Here is a 21,596-nt window from a genome sequence, read left to right on the forward strand (position 1 = left end):
CCCCATTGAGGACACGGGCTAAGTTAGAAAACAATCATTTCTTTTGAAGACACCATGACACTGTGCTCTTTTGTTTAGCAGCAGTTTGATTTGAGTTTTTTTTAAAATTTAGATTTAGCATCTTTCTGATGTTTTATGGGGCATCTTCTGGTTTTGTTTGTTCTTTGTCGTGCAGGGTTGTCAAACTCATTTTTACCGTGGGCCACACCAGCATCATGGCCGCCCTCTTAAAGGGCCGGAGCATCATGGCCGCCCTCTTAACCCTCCTGTTACCTTAGGGACAATTTGACCCCATTCAATGTTTAATGTCGGTGTTCTTTGGGGTCAATTTGAGCCCAGGCTGTTTTTCACTGTGTCAAACATATAAGAAATATCAACTTTTTTATATATTTAAAGGGCTATTTAGGTAGTCAACAAACAAACATAAAGTACCTCACACTTAAACTTGGAAAACAATATTAATTCAAATAATTTTCTGGAGGTTTTAATTGCTGGGGTCAAATTGACCCCGAGGGTAAAATATGTCAGTAAATATAAAGGTAACAGGAGGGTTAAACATTGAATGGGGTCAAATTGACCCTAAGGTAACAGGAGGGTTAAAGGGCCGGAAACACTTTATAAACTCGAACATATTGTAAAATAATCTCTCTTTGCATCTGATTATTGTTTATTTGAGTGTAGAAATATTGTAAGTAAGAAAATGTCTCTAATATTACAACGTTAATCCATTTAATTTAAAACCTTCAAAATAAAAGCATGGAAAATCATTCTTCAATTTCTTTAAGAAAAGGTGATCACGTGTCTTTCAAGCCGTCAGGGGCCAAATAAAATGATGCGGCCTTATATTTGACATATGTGATGTAGTGTGTCTCTTGTCTGTTGTGCTCTGTGCACTCTGTTTATTGTTGTCTGCATGAATTTGTGCCCACCACTAGGGATTAATAAAAGTTTTCTAATCTAATCCCATGAGATGACCCTTCTGAAGTACCGATCCAAAACATCAGCGCGTTAAAAAACAAATGTTACGAATATACATCAGTCCGATGTGTCCTTTAAGAGATCTGAAGACATGTGTTCTTCATCAAGGGAGAAGAGCGGTCCTCCTCCCTCCAGCATAGTCACGTTTGATGTCCGTTGGAATAAAGCAACGATGGACTCCGTATTCTGGCAGATTTTCTGGAGAACTTTCTGGAGTCGATTTAAAAACTAATGAGACTAAACCGAAGCTGACGCTGTCAGCGCGACAGCTTATTCCATTTCCACCGGCCACTTTAAAACCAGCTGGGCATTCCTTTTTTTGGGGAAAAGACTCCGATGATTACACACCATAAAACTAAAGCGATTCATTTGAAGGCCAACTTCTATTCTCGCGGGGGAATAAACCGTCCATCACTCCGGGTCGACTCCACAGAGGTGAGAGTTTAATCCGTGAAGGATTATTCGTGCATTTTCACAGCTTTATTTAATATTTCACAGCCTTTCAAAAAGGTTATAGGGGTGTCAAATATTTGCAAAACGTTGCACCGCTGAGACTCCAGTCGTCAGTGAAGGTCCGTATCGCAGCTCATTACGACGCTCCGCGCTCGCCGTCATCGCTCCTCAGGCGATGATGGCGAGCGCGATACGACCCGGTCTGATTGCTGCCAACGTCACGTTTAACAACGGGACCTTTAATCGGTCGTATCTCGAAAGAGATTTCCATCGTGTCACCTCCACCTGTCGCGTGCGTGGAGAAAGGGGTCAGGCCGTTGACCTTTGACCCCTCTGAAATGTCAAACCGACCTCTTTCCGCCTGTCGTTGTCCCGGTGGATGAGCCAGCGGATGGACGCCTGAGGAGGCTTGGGGAGGCACTCCAGGAAGGTGGTGTTGTTCCTCACACCGTACTGCGTCATCTCCACCGCGTTCCTGTAGGCTAACACACACACACACACACACACACGAGCAGAGAGTCAAGGGAGTCACGGCAGACGTCACCAGCTGACAGACACAAACCCCACAGATGGACTCAAATCCGTCTCTATCCTCGACTGCGAGAGGGGAACGTTGACACAGAGCTTAGTCGGACCCCGCCGGACTTCCTCAGACCGACGGAGACGACAGCGGAGGCGCTCTCGGTTTTTCTCTCCTTGACGCAGTTTGGGTTGTTTTCGGCTAAACGGTTCGTCGCTCAGCTGGATGTGCGACAGGGTTGTGGTCAAATCAGCGGTAACGGCCGTACTCGTTTCCCCGATATCGTTTTAATTTAGGGACGTAGACGGGCTCGCGGAAATGGGGAGCAAATCCTCTCCTCTCATTCAAGTGCACCCGTTACTAGTGTGTGTGTGTGTGTGTGTGTGTGGGGGGGGGGGGGGGCTCTGCACGATGGATTTTAGGGCAGCACCTGGACACACACACACGGCTCCGGTGTAAACTACTGCTATCCTTTTGTTTTTTGTTGTATTTACAGTTGGCGTGTCTATGTCTGTGTACATGGAAAGTAACTGGGGAAATACTTTAACTGATTTGATATGGATACATAGATACCTATTTAAATGCATACCTTTGCATATGTTTAGCTTTTTGGACACTTAACATGTAAGTTTAAAACACATTGTCTATTATTATCCTCCTTAAACGTAAAAATATTCAGGTTCATGAGATGTTTCTGTTTTTTTTGCAAACTCTTGAGCGAAACATCTGTCCTCATAGCTGCAGGTAGCTTTACGGGTGGGGGGGTGGGGGGGTATCTGAGCCTGAGGTTGACGACGGTGTAATTTTTGGGCCGTAAAAACCTTAACAAAGAGATAAAAGAGGGGAAAATGCAAAGTCGGGGGTAAATGCTTTGTGGTTTCATCCCCAATGAGCGACACCTCTCACAAAACAAGGCCATCAGGCCCAGAAGCACATCGATCAGAGCAGCTTTAATTACCTTTCAGATTGAACCCTCTGCATTGAGTGAGTGGATTCCCATGCATAATGTCCTGCCTCCTGCTTCTCCTAGGAAAAAAGGGAAAATGGAAATAGTATAAATACGCGACAGCTGAACAACGCACGACCTTCCTCCTCCGGCTGCCAGCGCCAGAACAATACGAACTAGAACGGGCACTCGGTAGAGCGCATACCTTCGCATATCACAAGATTGGGCATTGAATTATGAACATTTTGGCATTAGTTGCATGCCAATTGGGTAAAAATAAGATTATACTTTTTCATGACCTTGACCTTTGACCCGATCGATCCCAAAATCTAATCAAATGGTCCCCGGCTAATAACCAATCATCCCACCTAACGTCATGCGATTCGGTTTAACACTTTTTGACTTATGCGAATAACACGCACGCATACAAATACACGGCGATCAAAACATTACCTTCCGCATTTTCAATGCGAAGGTAATAATAATCCGACTGTTGATCCTCTCAGTCGTACAGAGCAGCTTGAGGAGAGGGACAACACACTTTTCTCTCCAAACTGAACTTGACCTGCGTCTGACTGGAATGTGGAGAGACATCGCAGACCTGAAAGAGAGCGGAGGGGCACGGGAGGCGTCGCGCACGCCGCCTGGTCTGCGTTGCGTCTCGATGGAGCCACGCGAGGCAGAACTAGTGACGCGCTGAAGGCGTCCAGTCCTGTGATCTTTTTGCCCTCGACTCTTTTTTCTTCTTCTCTTTTCTCTTTTTTCTTGCTCATCATCTGCCCCACATTCAGTACACGGCTCCATTGATTTCCCATTTGTTGTAGATCTGATGACTTTGGTTGTCTTTTGGGAAAAGGGAATGCTGCATGCTATTCAACGATGCCCGTGTTTATTACCTTTGCATTGAAAATGCGGAAGGTAATGTTTTGATCGCCGTGTATTTGTATGTCAAAATCTTCTTTTTACCATAGCGCGGTCAATTTCTATCCAATTGGCATGCAACTAATGCCAAAATGTTCATAATGCAATGCCCAATCTTGTGATATGCGAAGGTATGCGCTCTACCGAGTGCCCGTTCTAGTTTAACACTTGTAAACATTTTTTAAAAGCTTCACTAATTGAATAGTTTTCGACCTTTCTTCACTGATCTACCTAGTAACCCCCGACCAGTGCAAAGCATTTTAGGTATTAGATGTAATACGCAGCATTTTTCCATCAGGGTCAGATTTTATATATCATATCTACAATTCAGTTTTTGAACTTACACTTATATTTTTATTGAATATTTATGAAATAACTATTTTCAAAGGATTTCAAAAACTGGATCCTCATTGGGAAAATATTTTAAACACATCTCACGTACCCCTAGAGGGCCTTCACGTACCGCCTGGGGTACACGCACCCCCTTTTGAGAACCACTGACCTAATAAACACCTGCCAGCCTTATTAACACAGATAAAGGACTGTGGGTCAGTGGTTAGCAGGTCTGTCCTTCAATCAGGGGGTTGGTGGTTCAATCTCTGCCCTAGTCGATGTGTCCTTGAGCAAGACACTTGACCCTGGATTCTGAATTCCTCCCTGTTCTGATTTTTTATGGGTCATCTTCTGGTTTTGTTTGTTCCCTGTAGGCCAGGGGTGTCAAACTCATGTTCACCGTGGGCCACATCAGCATCATGGCCGCCCTCTTAAAGGGCCGGAAACACTCCTCGAAACATATTGTTAAATAATCTCTCTTTGCATTTGATTATTGTTTATTTGAGTGTAGAAATATTGTACATAAGAAAATGTCTCTAATATTACAACAATAATCCATTTAATTTGGAACCTTCAAAATAAAAGCACGGGACATTTTTCTTTCAGAAAAGGTGATCACGTGTCTTTAAAGCCGTCAGGGGCCACATAAAATGATGCGGCGGGCCTTGTGTTTGACACCTGTGGTCTACAGTGGATGAATGTAACATGTAAAGTGTCTTTGAGTACCTTAAAAAGCGCTATATGAATTACTATTAAAGGCCCGCATAGTCTTTTTGTTCCTACCCTGCCATGAGAACAACCCTTTGGCGGACACTTGATACTTCATTGCAGGAAATGTTAAAGATGCTGAATAACGCCACCGAAGCCAGCCTCTCCGTACCTTTTGCCGGTGGGGTAGAAGCGCGAGCAGCTGAGGCCGTCCCAGGCGCAGTAGGGGTCTCGGGCGAGGCAGCAGTCGGCGCAAGCCGAGCCGTACGCGTCGCACCGGTGCAGGGAGACCTGCGAGACCCCGAACTCCGAGCTGACGTACAGCTGTTGCTGTGAAAGTAAACGGTTCAAATATCAGCCGCCCTCTGTTTGTCTTCATAAGTGGCCGGCCGACGGGGAAATGAGGCCGCGCGCCGGAACAATCAGGCCTTATTATGTCCTCGACCTCATCGCGCACAGGAGAGCGTTCCAGAGCAGTGGCACAGACAGCGAATAACATATTAAATCAATACACTTCATAAATGAGCCGAGCGGCTTACTTTCTTTGAGGAGATTCTCAAGTTGGTAACAGGAGCTTGATCCTGAAATGAAATGAACACACGCAGGAACCGAGTGAGGAGCTTTTAGACGTCGTGCACAGTTATTGTGATGGAAATATTAAAAGGAATAGTTGGGAACAAGCTTTATTTTAATAACACAAACAGGTTTAGCAGAAAATCTAAGAGCAGCTTTTTGCCTGAGATGTATCTTCAAAAAAAAAAATAAACATCTTGAGAATAAATCTCCTCTGATCGATGGAGCGCTTTTCGGTGCCGCGGAGGATCAAAAAGCCGCCGCCTGATCACAGGTCGATCACACTTTTCGTGAAAGAGCACGTGGTGAGAAAGGTTCACTCGGGGCCACGAACAGACCCTCGCAGTGTGTGTGTGTGTGTGTGAGGATGTTTCCCATCACTCCATCTGTTGAATGCCACCCTGTTTCTGTCCGTCTGCTCATGGGACCTCTGTGTTGTGGTCAACCCCAACACCCCCCCACCCCCCTCCTCTCTGCCTTTGATTCCAGAGGATGAAAGTAAAAGCATGAAATAGAAAAACAACAACAACTACACAGCTGACCTTAAACACTTCCAGCTCCTCCAGGATCAGATCTCGATGCAGGGATCGGTTGCTCGGCAGCACGATCACCTTCTGGACCGTACCTTTGTCTGGGGGCAGAAAGCAGACACGGCTCGAGTTGTAACGGCACGTAAAGCATCGCCGACAAAACCGCGCGTGAAACTGAGGGTGAACATAGAATGTGAGAAGACGGAAAAAAATACTCCCCAAGTTAGTTTCCCTTGGGCCGTGTTTGCTTTTAAAAAGCCACAAACATATTGAGAGCAAAATCATCCGTGGCAGGGGTGAGAATGGAAGCTCCGTTAAGCTCCACGCAAAGGGACAAGGGTCACGCGAAATCACAATCAGCATCAATGAGGCTTTTTGTGTGTGTGTGTGTGTGTGTGTGGTGGGGGGGGGGGGGGGTGTCCTGGGAGTTGGATCAATACAGCTGGGAGAAGGAGTTCCAGTAACAGCTCCTGGACACGCCCGATAAGAGCGTCTCTCCCTCATTCCCCGAGACAAAGAGGCATTTACGGGGCTCAGATATGGTGAGATGGCTCTATAGGCCGGGAGGAGCAGAATGGAGAGACTGCCTGATAAACACAAGCAGCTGTGAGAGAGAGAGAGAGAGAGAGAGAGAGAGAGAGAGATGCTTTCTGAATGCCAACATGTGCACAAGTGGACATGCACGAGCGCGAATGCACTCGTCATTATGTGTGCGAGCCCACATATATTATTCTGTTCAGCAGCCAGTTTGTGCTCTGAGGAACATTTAATCTCTTAATCTGTCCACCTGCAGCTTTTGTCATCTGATTTAAATAAAAACATAACCACGGCTCTCCGAAAGGACCTTGTCTTATCGCCCCGGCTGTGACCTCTTTGCGCCGCAAGCCGTTTCAGGCCGTCTGTGTTTCCATATCGTCCACCACGCCCACGGTGTACTCTGCCCGTTGTCCGTTATCGGCGGTTATCTGCCGCTCTGATTAGCAGCTGTGGTAACAGGTCTCCCCGAACAATCACTCACTTATTAAACGAGAACGAGTTTGTTTTATTGCTACTTCCCTTATAATAGCATGAGCACCAGTAAATCATCAGCAAATATTACCTGGAAAAACAGGAGAGCATTTCAAATATATAAGATGAAAGATGTATATATATGAATGAAAGAAGGACGAAGAACAAAGACGAACAAGAAGAAAATGAAGAAGAACGAAGAAGAACAAGAAATGAAGAAGAAGAACAAGAAAATGAAGAACAAGAAATGAAAAAGAACAAGAACAAGAAATAAAGAAAAAGAAGAACAAGAAGAACAAGAAATGAAAAAGTAAAAGAAGAAGAAATAAAGAAAAAGAAGAACAAGAAGAAGAACAAGAAGAACAAAAAATAAAGAAAAGAAGAGCAAGAACAAGAAATGAAGAAGAAAAAGAAAATGAAGAAGAAGAAGAACAAGAACAAGAAGAACAAGAACAAGAAGAACAAGAAGAAAATGAAGAAGAACAAGAACAAGAACAGGAAGAAAATGAAGAAGAACAAGACATCAAGAAAAAGAAGAAGAACAAGAAGAACAAGAACAACAAGAAAATGAAGAACAAGAAATAAAGAAAACGAACAAGAAGAACAAGAACAAGAAATGAAGAAGAACAAGAAAATGAAGAACAAGAAATGAAGAAGAACAAGAACAAGAAGAGCAAGAAATGAAGAAGTAAAAGAACAAGAAATAAAGAAAAAGAAGAACAAGAAATAAAGAAAAGAAGAGCAAAAACAAGAAATGAAGAAGAAAATGAAGAAGAAGAACGAAGAAGAAGAACAAGAAAATGAAGATGAACAAGAACAAGAAATGAAGAGGAAGAACAAGAACAAGAAGAACAAGAAGAAAATGAAGAAGAACAATAAATAAAGAAAAAGAACAAGAACAAGAACAGGAAGAAAATGAAGAAGAACAAGACATCAAGAAAAAGAAGAAGAACAAGAAGAAAAAGAACAACAAGAAAATGAAGAAGAACAAGAAATAAAGAAAAAGAACAAGAAGAACAAGAACAAGAACAGGAAGAAAATGAAGAAGAACAAGACATCAAGAAAAAGAAGAAGAAGAACAAGAACAAGAAGAACAAGAAGAAGAGCCTACGACCTACGAGAAAAAGAAAGGCGATGTTATCGTGACGTTAACGTACGCTATAAAACATCGTATAGCCGATATGACAACAGGAAATGATCTCTATGGAAACGGCCCAGTGTTCTCTTCTTCTGGCTGGAGCCGGCGTACCTGTGCCCAGGAACAGCACCTGGTAGTTGCCGTCGGCGGCCACGACCTGGTCCACCGCCACCGACGTGTACTTGTAGTCGGCGTTGGTCCGGACCACCAGCGGCCTCCGCCCCACCGGGTAGATGGCGTTGAACATGACCGGGTGGTTCCGCACAAAGGTCACCACGTCGTCCGGGAACTCCTTCGTCGTGTGGATGTCGGGCGTGAAGGCTCCGCCAGGGCACTGGCGACGCACGGGAGACACGTTACGGCTCATAAGGGGTTAACGAACACAAGGTTCGCTTGATGAGGCGTTCAAGGGCCCAGAGATGAACTCACGGTGCCGGGCCTCGGGTAAGGGATGCGTCCTTGGAAGGCCGCCCACTGGAAGTTGGGCCCTTCTCTGTGAGCGAAGGGCCCGTTGAAGACGGTGAGGATGTCGGCCATGTTGTACACGCACACGGCCGAGCCTTTAAACACGGAGCTGAGGAAATGAGACGCAGACTTTCAAAGTAAAACGACAGTGAGGAACCTCCACCACTTGTTTACTGGGATCTCTGTTTTTATTTTATTTTAATTTAATTTTTATTTTTTTATTATAAGACAAAAGACAATACATAATGGAAGACGACAAAACAGTGGACACAACATCATAAAGTCAGAGTATTGATAAAAATTAAATAAAAATAAATAAATAAAAATGCATGTGTACATGTGTGTGTGAGTTTTTTAATTATTTTATTTTATTTCTTATTTAAAGAAACAAAATTGATGATGGCAGATGTATATTTATGAGCGTATGCACGTACGTGGAATTGAATTGGTTTCCAGGCAAGGGAAAATAAAAAAATAAAAATAATAATTAAGATGAATCAATAAGATGAGTGTTGGATCTCTGTTTCTTAGGATGTTCACGTTATGGAAGTCGGGGCCGAACCAACGCCCCTCTTCGTGGAAGGGGTGGACAGCTCACCTATTTCCCACCTCATTGATCTGATCTCGGCTAAATGGTTTAAAAACACACACAAACAGTCTGTGTTGAGCATGAGAACAGAAGCACATTGTGTGAAGGGGAGACGGAGGAAGAATCACCGTGTGGAGAAAGCAATAACACGGAGGTAGAAGACCTCGAGGACCCCGCTGTTTGGTTTGGCGGTGTTCTCGGAGCAACCTTTCTATGATCCCGAAGCTAACAAGTGGATCGAGGGCCTGCGGCGGGATCGGGATCGAGTGACCATTCCTCTAAACCTCCTAATTTGCCGTGCAGCCCAGCCGGCTGCGACCTTCGGGCCAATCGAGAGACGTTAAATCTGTTTATTCAGGGCGGTTGTCTTAAATTACCACGGCGGATTATTGGGGTGAAATTTGCGATTGTAATTTCTCATGCGGACGATCATGTTGACGTGTTATTTATTCGTCATTTTAATAGGTGTGTAAATTATAAGATGTGCTTAAATGGAGTTGTTCTTGGATTTTCTGAGGTAGGAGATTTTAAGAATTACATTTTTATTAATTATCCCAAATTGGGTTGAGGAAATACTTTGACATTTATTGACAGAATTAGTAAAGACAAGGATGTTATGCAAGTGGGCATTAAAAAGTGGGTTTAAAATGCAATAATATCAACAAAAAAAATACAAACAATCACAAAACACATGTTTTGTATTGTGCTGTATTTGTTTCTTTCTCTTTTACGTTCACAGGAACTGGTTGGTTTACAAACACAAGGCCCGGGGGCCGAATCCGGCCCGCCACGTCATTTTATGTGGCCCCTGACGGCTTGAAAGACATATGATCACCTTTTCCTTACAAAAAAAAATTTAACTTTTATTTTGAAGGTTTCAAATTAAATGAGTTTATGTTATAATATTAGATAAATATTCTTATGTACAATATTTATACACTCAAATAAACTATAATCAAATGCAAAGAGAGTTATCTAACTATATGTTCGGGAGTAGTTTATCCAGTTTGGGTTACACTGGCCCTTTAAGAAGCAGCCATGATGCTGAAGTGGCCCACTGTGAAAATGAGTTTGATTCTCCTGGTTTACAGTCTTCAAACATGGCATTCTTACAACACTTATTAAATATTATTCTAAAAATACATAACAAAAGAGAAAGGTGACCATATTCCTTCTTGTTTTCTATAAACCGACAAACATTCTCATGTTTCCCCATCTGGAAGCTGCAATAAAACAAAAATTATCTCCGCGCTCTAAAGATCCCGCTGTGTCGTATTACTCCGTCCGACAATATGTATCACGTAACATATTCCCTATCAATACGGACTATAAATAAATGTATACGTATATATCTCACGCTGTGCCGCTTCCAATCACGAGGGCCGAACAAGTGAAGCCGGTAACCGACGGTTCATCCCGTGAATAAGACGCTCTACAACGTGTCACATGACGTCTCTCTCCGCATCGGGGTTTGATGAGCACATCCTTTCCCGCTGATATAAAGTCGGTTCTTAACATATCCACTGAGGCCTGCAGGAATGTTTCACTTGGCTTCATCGGCGGCGGCCTCACCTCGTGGATGTGAAGACTCCAAACACCAACAGAGCCTTGGGCTGATCGGCTTCCAGCAGAAACACATTTTCTGTAAAGGAAAAACACACATGTGCAAACGTGTAAGATTAATATTATCTCAAACTAATTCCCGACATCCCGGATCAGTGCCAGTAAAAGGGACGAACGGGGTGAATTAATAAATGCACATGTCGACTGGTGTGATGAGCTGAAATGGAAGAGCAAGGATTTTAATCATATGTTCATAAACCAATACGACGTAAAGCAAAAACAACAGAGCAATTTGTTATGAAAGTTGATAAAGGGCTCCGGCCCTCATCCAGCCAAACAGAGGAAGTTCCACAGATTGTTTACGGAGAAAAGATTTGCTCGAAACGTTGGAACGAAAAAGAAATGGCGAGCTTCGGGGAATTAGGACGGTCTCGAATTTTCTAAAACACAAAGTTTGTTTTAAAGTGGTTTAACGGAGCCGGGCAGTCACGCAACCAATAAGAGGCAATATAAATATATATATTATTTATATATATATGTATATATATATATATATTATAATTATATATAAATAAATGAAATAAAAACAAAAAATATATAAATATATATATAAATATATATATATATATGTATATATGACGTTCCTTCCCTTGGCTCACCCAGTTCGTCAAAGTGCGTTTCGGTGCCGTCGTCCTCCAGAACCGAACACACCATCCGGGTCTTCAGAAAGGTGGTCCATTTGTTCACCAGGCTCCGCTGTCCTCCGATGTCACTCTGCGGAGAGAAAGCCGCACATAGTAACCAAGAAAAAAAAACAAGTGGGTCAAACCCATGTCCACTGTAAACCGCATCAGCCTCATGGCCTCAAAGCTTGTAACTGAAACATATAAATGTAAAAACTACCCGAACATATTGTTAAATAACTCTCTTTGCATTCGATTTTTGTTTATTTGAGTATATAAATATTGTACATAAGAACATTTCTCTAATGTTATAATATAAATCCATTAAATTTGAAACCTTCATAATAAAAGCACGGGATATTTTTCTTACATTTCTTAAATAAAAGGTGATCACGTGTCTTTCAAGCCTTCAGCGGCCACATAAAATGATGCGGCGGGCCGGATTCGGCCCGCTGGCCTTGTGTTTGACACCTGTGGTGTAGGCGCATGCGCAAAAGGCCACTCACCGGACACACTCTGGCCACCATGGTGTGGATGTTTTTAGTATTTCCACTGTTGTCCGTCAGCCTCTCGCGGAAGAAAAAATACAATTTGGCATCGTTGGGGTCTGTTCCGTCTGGTATCAGGTGGGCGTCGATGAAGATTGGCTCTGATTGTAAAAAACAAAGAATACGTGGACATTTTAACCCTTGATATATGAATAAAAAAGAAGCATATTTGTGTAAATTCATCAATATGAATTTAAAAATCTTCACTCTCACCACTCAGCCACTTGGAGTTGTGCTGGTCTGTTCTCACGGCGTTCCTCTTGGTCAGGCTCCTGAAGATGGCAGCATCGGTCCCCATGAAGTCGATATACATGCCTGAGAACAGCTCCTGGTCTACAGGAAACACACAGCAACATCAACAATGGGCTCACATATTGTGCAGATGCCAAAAAACAACTATGATCTACTGTGAAACCAATAAAATAAGAACAACTGTGTCAGACATTCAACATAACATAGATAAAATACACTAATATGAGTTCCGTTAACGGATAAATCATGTTTTGTGAATATGGTTTCTGCTGCTAATAAGACAATTTGTTTTTGCATTCCTTTACTCTCACTCCATCATCCATCAGGTCTGGAATATGTCTTTGGAGAATGCGGGACAAATCGGGGTCGGATTAGAGGGATGTGGCCCGCATCCAAGCCGCCTGGCTAAGGAGGGAGTGCTGACGGCACCGAGGGTCCGAAACACGCGGATGTGGAGGCGAAGTGCGGATCTCGTCGAGCCCGGACACCGCCCTGGATTCCCTGGAGGCTCTTGGGAAGCCACATCAGAGCTGCAGCGGCCCTTCGCTCTGACCTCGATTCCATTTGGCAGAGCACCTTTCTTTACCCCCCCTCCCCCCCAGTTTAGGCTATTCCACCCTCCCTCCTGTTGGCAAACGCTGCTGCTGACGCCGCCGCGCTCAGATGTCAGAAAGCAGAGCCGAGGGTGAAATGTGTCGCCTTTAGCCGGGTGTCAACGGCAACCCGACACTCCTCGACCAATCAGAGCGAGAGGGACTGAAGGAGAGGGTGCTCCGGTGCTTTTGTTTTTTGATGATGAGAGTTGAATCCTCACTTTTTAAATCAACCGTTAAGATACCGACTGACATCCGATCGGCGGCGTTGCTAAGCGACGTACTGAGATACCAAACAATCAAATCACGGGACCAGAACACAAAGGAATGGCCCCTTGCTATACCGTTGGAAAAAACAAACTAAATAAAATGAAATCTGTTTTTTGGTATCACCTAAAAACAAAGTAAAAAAACACAAGCCCTGAAGGGTGGAGGTAGGAAACACCTACTGATCATGACGGAGACCGTGTTCACTTGAGGGTTGAAGGAGCACCTCCCCTTTCCAGATTCGGTCCTGGAGTCGAGGTGAAATACTTGTTCCTGTGCCAGAGGAAAGAGGAAGTCTGAGATTTTTGGAGACAGTTTCATACGATGAGCCCAATGGGCTCTTCTACCGCAGTAAAACCTCGAGTAGGAGCACGCCCGACGTCCCGCTCGGTAGCCTCGCTCACGGTTCCAATGTTCAACGGTCCAATGCGGAGCAGTAAAAAAAGAAAAAGAAGAACATTCCATTGGGGAGGAATTTGTTGGATAGCCATTAGGAATGTGGCGGACTGGACGGTACTGACGCCTTTTACAGTATAACTTTGGGCACATTGACAGAGCCTCCCGTCCCGTCGTATTAAGCTAACGGCGGTGCTGCGATGACGTCGGCCAAGGAATTTGTTCCAGGAAAACGTGTCCGTGCGCTAAAAGACTCCATCTGCTGAGCCGTGTCGGTAACCTCCACGCCGAGAGAAGAGAATCCCTTTTAAGTAATTTGATGTTGTGATGAACTGTAAAAGCCCCCCCCCCCTCCCATCCCCCCCTTCCATGCACTCAGAAATGTGTTTGGCTCAGATGTTTGACCTCCACCTTGAGGAAAGATGCATTTGCAGATGTTGATGCCAAAAGGCTGTTTTCACATTCATCTGCATGAAGAAGGAACGTTTCTTTGTTCTACTTAAACGGTTTAATTGGTAGTTTAATTCAACTTTCAATGCCTTATAAGATCTTTAATACGAGAATATTTGTCTTTCAATCAGTGTTTTTACTGCTACACGTTTCCAGGTGAATATCTGAGAGGAGTGTAACTTCCTTGAGTGCAGGTCTCACACCCTCTAAAAGATTTAAAGACTAAATGAAAGACTAAAATGGACATTTATTGTCACGGCTAATTAACTATACGCATCTAAAAACAAAACACGCTCTGACGACCTCATCACAGTCTCGGGCACGTTCTCACGGAACAGCTTGTTATGCTTTCCAGATCCCTTTTTTCCCCTCTCGGAGACATGTTTGAGCTCCGGAGTTGCAAACAGAGCCGTCGTGCCTTTCAAACAAAATGACAAAAGGCACCGCGGGGGTGGAGAGAGCCCGGCCGGGAGCCGGGCCGCGCTGCCTGTTAGCGCTTTGGCAGCCGCCGTTAGCTAGATGCTGTTATCTCTCTTCCTCGCCGATGACAGCGCTCCATCCTCTGACACCAAGGCTCCATTTTTAACCCTCTTATCCTTCAGCATCTTATGCTGCTTTTCATGCAAACTCTTTTTTTAGTACGGTAAATAGTTTTTTAATATCAGGCAAAGATACACTGTGATGAGGTTATGGCAATAATCACGTCCACTGGTTGTCATCATCGACAGATTATGACAATGTTGTTCTCCTTCTGGTCTCAAGTCCTGTAAATACATTATATTTCATATTTTTGCAGCCACCAATCAATCTCAATCAATTATATATATTTTTTAGAAACCCTAAATAATTAATTAAAATCTGAGTCATTAAGAAATTGTCATCCACATCACATCCCGTGAGAATTTTACAAGAATTTTACAAGAATCTTTCAAAGAATTTAAAAAGAATTAGAATTTTTTTTACAATAATTTAATCTCTCTCTCTCTCTCTCTCTCTCTCTCTCTCTCTCTCTCTCTCTCGAAGAAGAAGAAGAAGAAGAAGAAGAAGACTTTTGGGGGGGTTTATTTGCTCTGGGTGGCAATATTTCTACTATTTTGATTATATTTTAAGCTCATGAGGGACCTTAACAGTGAACACTATTTTTAGGGGGTAATAAAGAATAATAATTATGAATTCTCCAAAAGGTAATAAGCACACCAATTACACTAACTCAATTATGTTAACGTAATTAGTTTTTTGGGGTTTAACTAACCACAGGGGAGCCCCTGCATGTTCTTTTGCTCATTAATTTTAGCTTTATTTGTTAAATACTTTAATTTAGGACACCAGGGGAGTATCATTCCTATCCTGAAGTTTTGTAATGGGCAACCAGAGGGAAGAAACTACCAAACACATGGATGGTTTCGGGGTCTGTGTTGACCACCAGGCCGACGTCTCGGAAACATGGTTTACGCCGTGGAGAGAGAGTTTGTATATTCTGTGAAGTGAAACCCGTCAACGTGAACCCACCTCTGGTCTGCGGCCCCTGTTGACGTACACGCAGACGGGGCTGTACGCTCCGCTGCCACACATGAACAGATGTGTCCTGTTATACGGCTGCACCACCCGGATGAAGTTCCCACAGCCGTGCTGCGAGGCATCGATAAACAAAGAGAGACACGGCAAAGAGTTCAGCGGGATAGAAACAACAATAAAAATGCCACTCAAGGTGAATTACAGTGCAATCTTAAACCCTGCAGTTAAACATTATATTTTAAAATGTTTTGGGGTTTAGAGAGAAGACATAAAACAGTGTTCCTTGCAGAAAATACATGGACATTTGAATTTATAGGCAATAAAACGCAGCATTTTTCTATTTAATACACTGCAGTTTTACAGCCTAACTTGGTTATGATGGCTAATGTTTCCTAAAACATCGTTGTAAAACATCATGACACTTTACAAATAGCTTAGCATATAAGTTGTACTAACATTAATGTTGCTAACCATGAAAAATCCTTAAAAAAACCAACAACAAGCAGTTGGCTGCGCTGTAAGAAAAATAATGACTTTCATATTTTCTTGATCCAGGCTATGACGCAACACGCTGAATACACCACAACACAGGATACTGTCTACTTCCTGGTGTGCAGCCAAGGTGAATGGCAAATCCCACTTGTTTATCTCCCCTGAAGTATCCTATTCCATATGAAGCTCAAACTTATCTCACTTCTTATGGAGGTTAAACACAAGCAGACAGTCCCACAGCTCACTCGTCTGGTATTAAGGCCGAGTGGAAAAAGACAGGCAGTGGTGTACGTGATAGATCTCATTAAAGGCAGATCACAGATCCATCTCTGCTTTCACTTCCCAAACACGAGCGGCGGCGGTGGCGGTCGCGGCGGCGGCACATCCGGACTCTGTGGCTAATTAAGCCTGAGCGTGCAGAAAACGGGTGTAGAAACAGGAAAGGGAGAGAAAAGCAAAGGAGCGCGGAGCGCGAGGAAGACTCATCCAGGGAGCCGTCAAGAACTTGGCAGCTGCTGCGGAGCTCGGTCGGCGCGCGGCTCCACCGGGGGAGCCGTCGACGGAAAGGCGAGGGGATGTTCACCGTCACACACCCATGTTCTGTTATTTATGTGCCTCCTCTTTATCTTTATTTCTGTCTCGCTTTCTCCCCAACGTCACATCGCCCATTCATCTCAGCGCAGCCTCCTCCAGGGCCTAACACACACCCGGCTGGCCCCGGGGCCGGCCCCTCCATATACCTGACGGTTTCAACAGATCGACGTGGGAAATAAGACATAAATATGGAGCTGTATCCTGTTTTTTTTCCCCCCTCTAGTCTTTTCCTGCTCACACGCACGCCGGCTTCCCGGATACACGGCATCCAGCCTCACGGCCTCACATTTAAGTGCTGTTCACATTGAGTTTTCAAGTGGAGGCGTTTGAGAGGCAGCAGCAAATGGACTTAATCAACCTGGTTGGTGTATTTTACTCCGTCTGTCGCTCCGCCCACTTCGGCACAAACAATGTGCGGTCGCTGGAGCGCCTCTTGACCACAGACTGCATCGGGGAAGAGTAACTTAATATATACAGATGTGTAACCAAAACAGAGCGATGCAACGCCTCGTTTCAAACCCCAGAAAAAACCCCGGGGAGGAAGAGCGGCATCTCGGGGGAGACAGAAAATGAAATACATACCGCGCGGTAAGGAAGAAACCGAGTGTTGGAAAATGTGGCCCGGGACAAATAGAAAGAGAAAGTTTGATCAAAAAAGAAACTGACAGCGTCGTGAACTTGTGAGTAAAGGGATGACAGACGGGAGAAGGGGGCCCACTGAGCGGCTCCACACGAAGATGGCTCACCCAAATATTTGTGTGGAGCCCGTCTGCAACGGGGCGGCGCTGTGACTCAGCAGCACGACTCACTCAAGTGAATGGAAACAGCTTCTTCTCTATTTCGGCCTCCGAGGCTCCATTACTCCAGCTGCTGCCAGGGGATGGAGGCACGGTGGAGCACGCGGGGGGCAAAAGGTCAGCGCGGAGGCATCAAGTGTTCGAGTGATGGAGATTTCTTGGTTTAAAACCGTTCTATACGTGTCTGTAGGCAACTGTGTGTGTGTGTGTGTAGTCGTTCCACAGTAAGTAAGTAAGTAAGTAATTTATTTTCCATAAGTACATACATAACGTGTACATACTGACAGACATTAACAACAGAAAAAATGTACGAATGGAGGACCGTCCAAAGACCGAGGTCTGTAGGCTCCTCTGAGATGAGGAGTTGGACGGCCCCTCCCCTAACCCTTTAGCCCCTCCCCTAACCCTTTAACCACCCCCCCCCCCTCCCAACTACTACAGGCACACAGACAGTACACACACATATGGATGTCGTACAAGCAACAACAAAAAAACCAGAACAGGAAAAAGAAAAAGAAAGAGACATAGTAAAAATAATAATAAAAGACAAATGTGAACTACTGATAACTTAGAAAAAAAATTATAATATCACGAATATCAAATTATGTATATACATTTTATTTTAAGCAACCCAATTAGTGGAAAACCGAGGCGGAGAAGGAATCGGTCTTCTGAGTCCGACCGCATGCCTTCATTAAATCGTGTTGCAGCGAAACAAGTGCCGCTCAGAATCAGACCCGGGTTGTGAAATCGTCCGCGCCAATGAGCTGCGTCCCATTTGCGAGCTTTGCCACTCCGGTTTATTTTTTCTACGGCGCTCCGCGGATCCTCCCACGCCTCCGGAGCGACTGTGCCGATGCCAGGAGGGCTCCGAGGGGTCAGTCCGTGACCCCGTGGACATCTGCGGCCCCGCGGACCTGAAACGAGCTCGCAGATGGGAGAATCCCGGGAGGCGGCACGCACCGTCGACCCGCTCGGGGGGAACGGATCTGGGAACAGCGGACGAGACCTTTAGTCTAGATCTCGCTCACAACGGCGGCAACTTGGACAGCACGGGGCCCAAAAGTGGCGCTGAAGGATGTCGCTGCAGCTCGACGTTGAAGAAATGACTTTCCACGGACGCAGTAGGTGTGGAATAAACCACCGTGTCCAGAATACACAAAGAACCAGCACCCAGTTCAGCTGTACCGTGTGTTTAGTCCTAAAAACATGATAACTGCTAAACACATCAACACAAACTGTATTTGAGGAAGTGGACATATTCTGTTATGTCCCCCATGGGCTTATGAGATGTGAGGGTTTCATGAGCTGACATGAGTATTCATATCTGGATCTCCATTAATTTGTTGTTTTTTATTGATTGACCTCTCAACAAATCCCAATAAGATCCACAAGGAGGGTTTTGAAACGGTGAAGGTTTCTTACCGTGGGATCCTTTCCTGCCAATTGGCATTCCTCTATCTTGCTCGGAGACGCCGGCCAAAACACCTGGCGGAAGTTTGAAAAACAGCATTTAGATCAGTGGGGGGTGGGAGGGTGGGGGGGGGGGAGAGTCCAGCAAAGCCAGTGACAAGATTGGGAGAGACAAGTTGGAGGGGTTTTCATCGACGGACAGAAATCACAGAGGAGAAAACGCACAACACAAAAACAGATCGTAACATGTTCAGTTGGGATTGAAGCTCCCGCGTCGGCGTTTAGTTGCCCGGCTACCCTCTGTGGAAAATTGGAGAGGTTTCAAGAGACCTGGGAGAGGTGCTCGAAGGTCTGGCTCAATTAATATATCAAGCAATTTACTCGTGGGCGGCGGGATGGATGCGGTGCAGGGCTCCCTGGGGGAACCTAAATGCTTTCCCATCTGTTTATGCACTTCATGCCTGTCAATTTCACTGGAGATAAAACCTCTCGCTGCACATAGAATCACTTATCAGAGAGCTCGGGCATGTTTACGCCGCCTTTCAACAACCCCAAAATGGTTCTGATCAATGGTAATTTGCACATCGTTGCACAGATTATAATAATACCGGTGTAGCGGTTGTACGGTGCGCCTAACACACTGTTAAATTCAACAAAACATCGTCATCTCTCCTTTGTGGAGCGAAAACAGACGGCATAAATCATAAATCTCGATAATCAACATCTGCTGACCTTAAGCGCGCCAAGTGTGATGTTGTTGATGTCCATGGAGAGGACGTGGTCTTTGCAGCCTACATACATCCGGTCCTGGTCCTCGTCCATCTGCAGGATCCGGTAGTCCATGGCCTTCTCTGATATGCTGTAGTGTTCGAAGGACTGGGACGCCTGCAGGTCTGATGGACACACGGAGAAGAAGAGGTAGAAGAAGGAAAACAAACAGATATGTTGTTTCCACAACGAGGTGATGGAAGTTTTCTCCTACTTCTAAAGCTACACTCAAGACCACATGATTATCACAAGCTCCGGATCCTGAATCTCAGGAGAAAACTTAATGGGACTTAAAGAATTCTGCTGGACTAAAATAAACCTGCTGGACTAAAAGAAACCTGGTGGACTTGAAGAAACCAGCTGGACTTAAAGAAACCTGGTGGACTTAAAGAAACCTGGTGGACTTGAAGAAACCTGGTGGACTTAAAGAAACCTGGTGGACTTGAAGAAACCTGGTGGACTTGAAGAAACCTGCTGGACTTAAAGAAACCTGGTGGACTTGAAGAAACCTGGTGGACTTAAAGAAACCTGCTGGACTTAACCCTTGTGTTGCCTTAGGGTCATTTTAACCCGAATCAATATTACACCCTCCCCCCGCCTTTGGGTCATTTTGACCCGATTCAATGTTTCACCCTCCTGTTACCTTTATATTTACTAACATATTTTACCCTTTGGGTTAAATTTGACGCCAGCAATTAAAACCTCCAGAAAATTATTAGAATTAATATTGTTTTCCAAGTTTAAGTGTGAGGTACTTTATGTTTGTTTGTTGACTACCGAAAGAACACCGACATTAAACATTGAATGGGGTCAAATTAATCCTAAAGCGGGGGGAGGGTGTAATATTGATTCGGGTCAAAATGACCCTAAGGCAACACAAGGGTTAAAGAAACCTGGTGGACTTGAAGAAACCTGGTGGACTTAAAGAAACCTGCTGGACTTAAAGAAATCTGGTGGACTTAAAGAAACCTGGTGGACTTAAAGAAACCTGGTGGACTTGAAGAAACCTGCTGGACTTAAAGAAACCTGCTGGACTTAAAGAAACGTGCTGGACTTAAAGAAACCTGGTGGACTTGAAGAAACCTGCTGGACTTAAAGAAACCTGCTGGACTTAAAGAAACGTGCTGGACTTGAAGAAACCTGCTGGACTTAAAGAAACGTGCTGGACTTGAAGAAACCTGGTGGACTTAAAGAAACCTGGTGGACTTGAAGAAACGTGCTGGACTTAAAGAAACCTGCTGGACTTAAAGAAACCTGCTGGACTAGAAGCAGCCGTTTAGGATTTGGATGCTGCTCTTTAATAACATCAGTATTGAGGGTAACTAAAGTTGCAGAAGAGTTGGGATCAACCTCTTTGACTAAACTCTTTGACTTTGTTTTGGACAAATACAAAAAATTCATCAAGCAAACCCAATTAGACGGCTGAATTACAGAGATAATTATCCAAAGTACTCTGATTCATTATCATTCCCGAATGAGACAGATAATAAAATGCCTCTGGTATCTATTTAACAATGATTAGTTGCGAAAGATATATTTCCCTTAAAGATACAATCTCAAAGTTCTTTGATTTGCTCTTTGTTGACACCTTAATCAATCAGCTGTTATCTGCAGTCGCGCTTTTTAGGTCAATAATCCTCATCAACAGCTGATTCTGACTTATTAACAGACATTTATTCGACGGAAAATGGTTGGCGTTCACTAATTTAGCTTTCCTCCAGTCAATAAAAGAGACGCTATGACAAACAGAGTACTTATTCAGGGGGAGATACAGTTTTAAAAAAGTATTTCCGACTAAAGTGCATCTTGTTCTCTCAGACGGTTATTTTCATCCTATTTGCTCCAGAGATAGAGAACTCTCAACCACACCATCAAAGGCCCTCCCTGTCGAAGCCAAACTCATGCATATTTATCACTTTTTCAATCTGTGCTGAAAGCACGAGGGGGGGAGGCAATGTCGATCCACGCCTTCCACTTCCTCCCCTCCATTGACCCTGCCTCTGCTCTCTTTTGTCCTCCCTCCTCTGATCAACAAGCAGGTTGCCTGTGCTTCGCCTCTACGCCGCGGGCTGAAGTCACATTTTGATTATCGTGTGACGTACG

The 21,596-nt window shown here is 44.3% G+C and overlaps 1 protein-coding gene across 2 annotated transcripts in view; it reads right to left on the reverse strand.

The window, feature by feature from the left end:
* Nucleotides 1-21,596, reverse strand: part of sema3c (sema domain, immunoglobulin domain (Ig), short basic domain, secreted, (semaphorin) 3C) — a 40,839-nt gene that overhangs the window by 1,854 nt on the left and 17,389 nt on the right. For both annotated transcript variants that reach the window (XM_056425249.1, XM_056425250.1), the window contains exons 4-18: nt 19,458-19,618; nt 18,738-18,800; nt 15,424-15,543; nt 13,251-13,341; nt 12,170-12,289; nt 11,915-12,057; nt 11,385-11,499; nt 10,735-10,804; nt 8,538-8,682; nt 8,220-8,442; nt 5,975-6,063; nt 5,399-5,440; nt 5,032-5,189; nt 2,910-2,977; nt 1,783-1,913 (exon numbers count right to left, since the gene is read on the reverse strand). In XM_056425249.1, coding sequence (XP_056281224.1) covers nt 1,783-1,913; nt 2,910-2,977; nt 5,032-5,189; nt 5,399-5,440; nt 5,975-6,063; nt 8,220-8,442; nt 8,538-8,682; nt 10,735-10,804; nt 11,385-11,499; nt 11,915-12,057; nt 12,170-12,289; nt 13,251-13,341; nt 15,424-15,543; nt 18,738-18,800; nt 19,458-19,618 — 1,739 coding nt within the window. The remainder of the gene's footprint in view (nt 1-1,782; nt 1,914-2,909; nt 2,978-5,031; nt 5,190-5,398; nt 5,441-5,974; nt 6,064-8,219; nt 8,443-8,537; nt 8,683-10,734; nt 10,805-11,384; nt 11,500-11,914; nt 12,058-12,169; nt 12,290-13,250; nt 13,342-15,423; nt 15,544-18,737; nt 18,801-19,457; nt 19,619-21,596) is intronic.

This window comes from Pseudoliparis swirei, chromosome 10, assembly GCF_029220125.1.
Source record: "Pseudoliparis swirei isolate HS2019 ecotype Mariana Trench chromosome 10, NWPU_hadal_v1, whole genome shotgun sequence".
In the NCBI taxonomy this organism is placed as follows: Eukaryota; Metazoa; Chordata; class Actinopteri; order Perciformes; family Liparidae; genus Pseudoliparis; species Pseudoliparis swirei.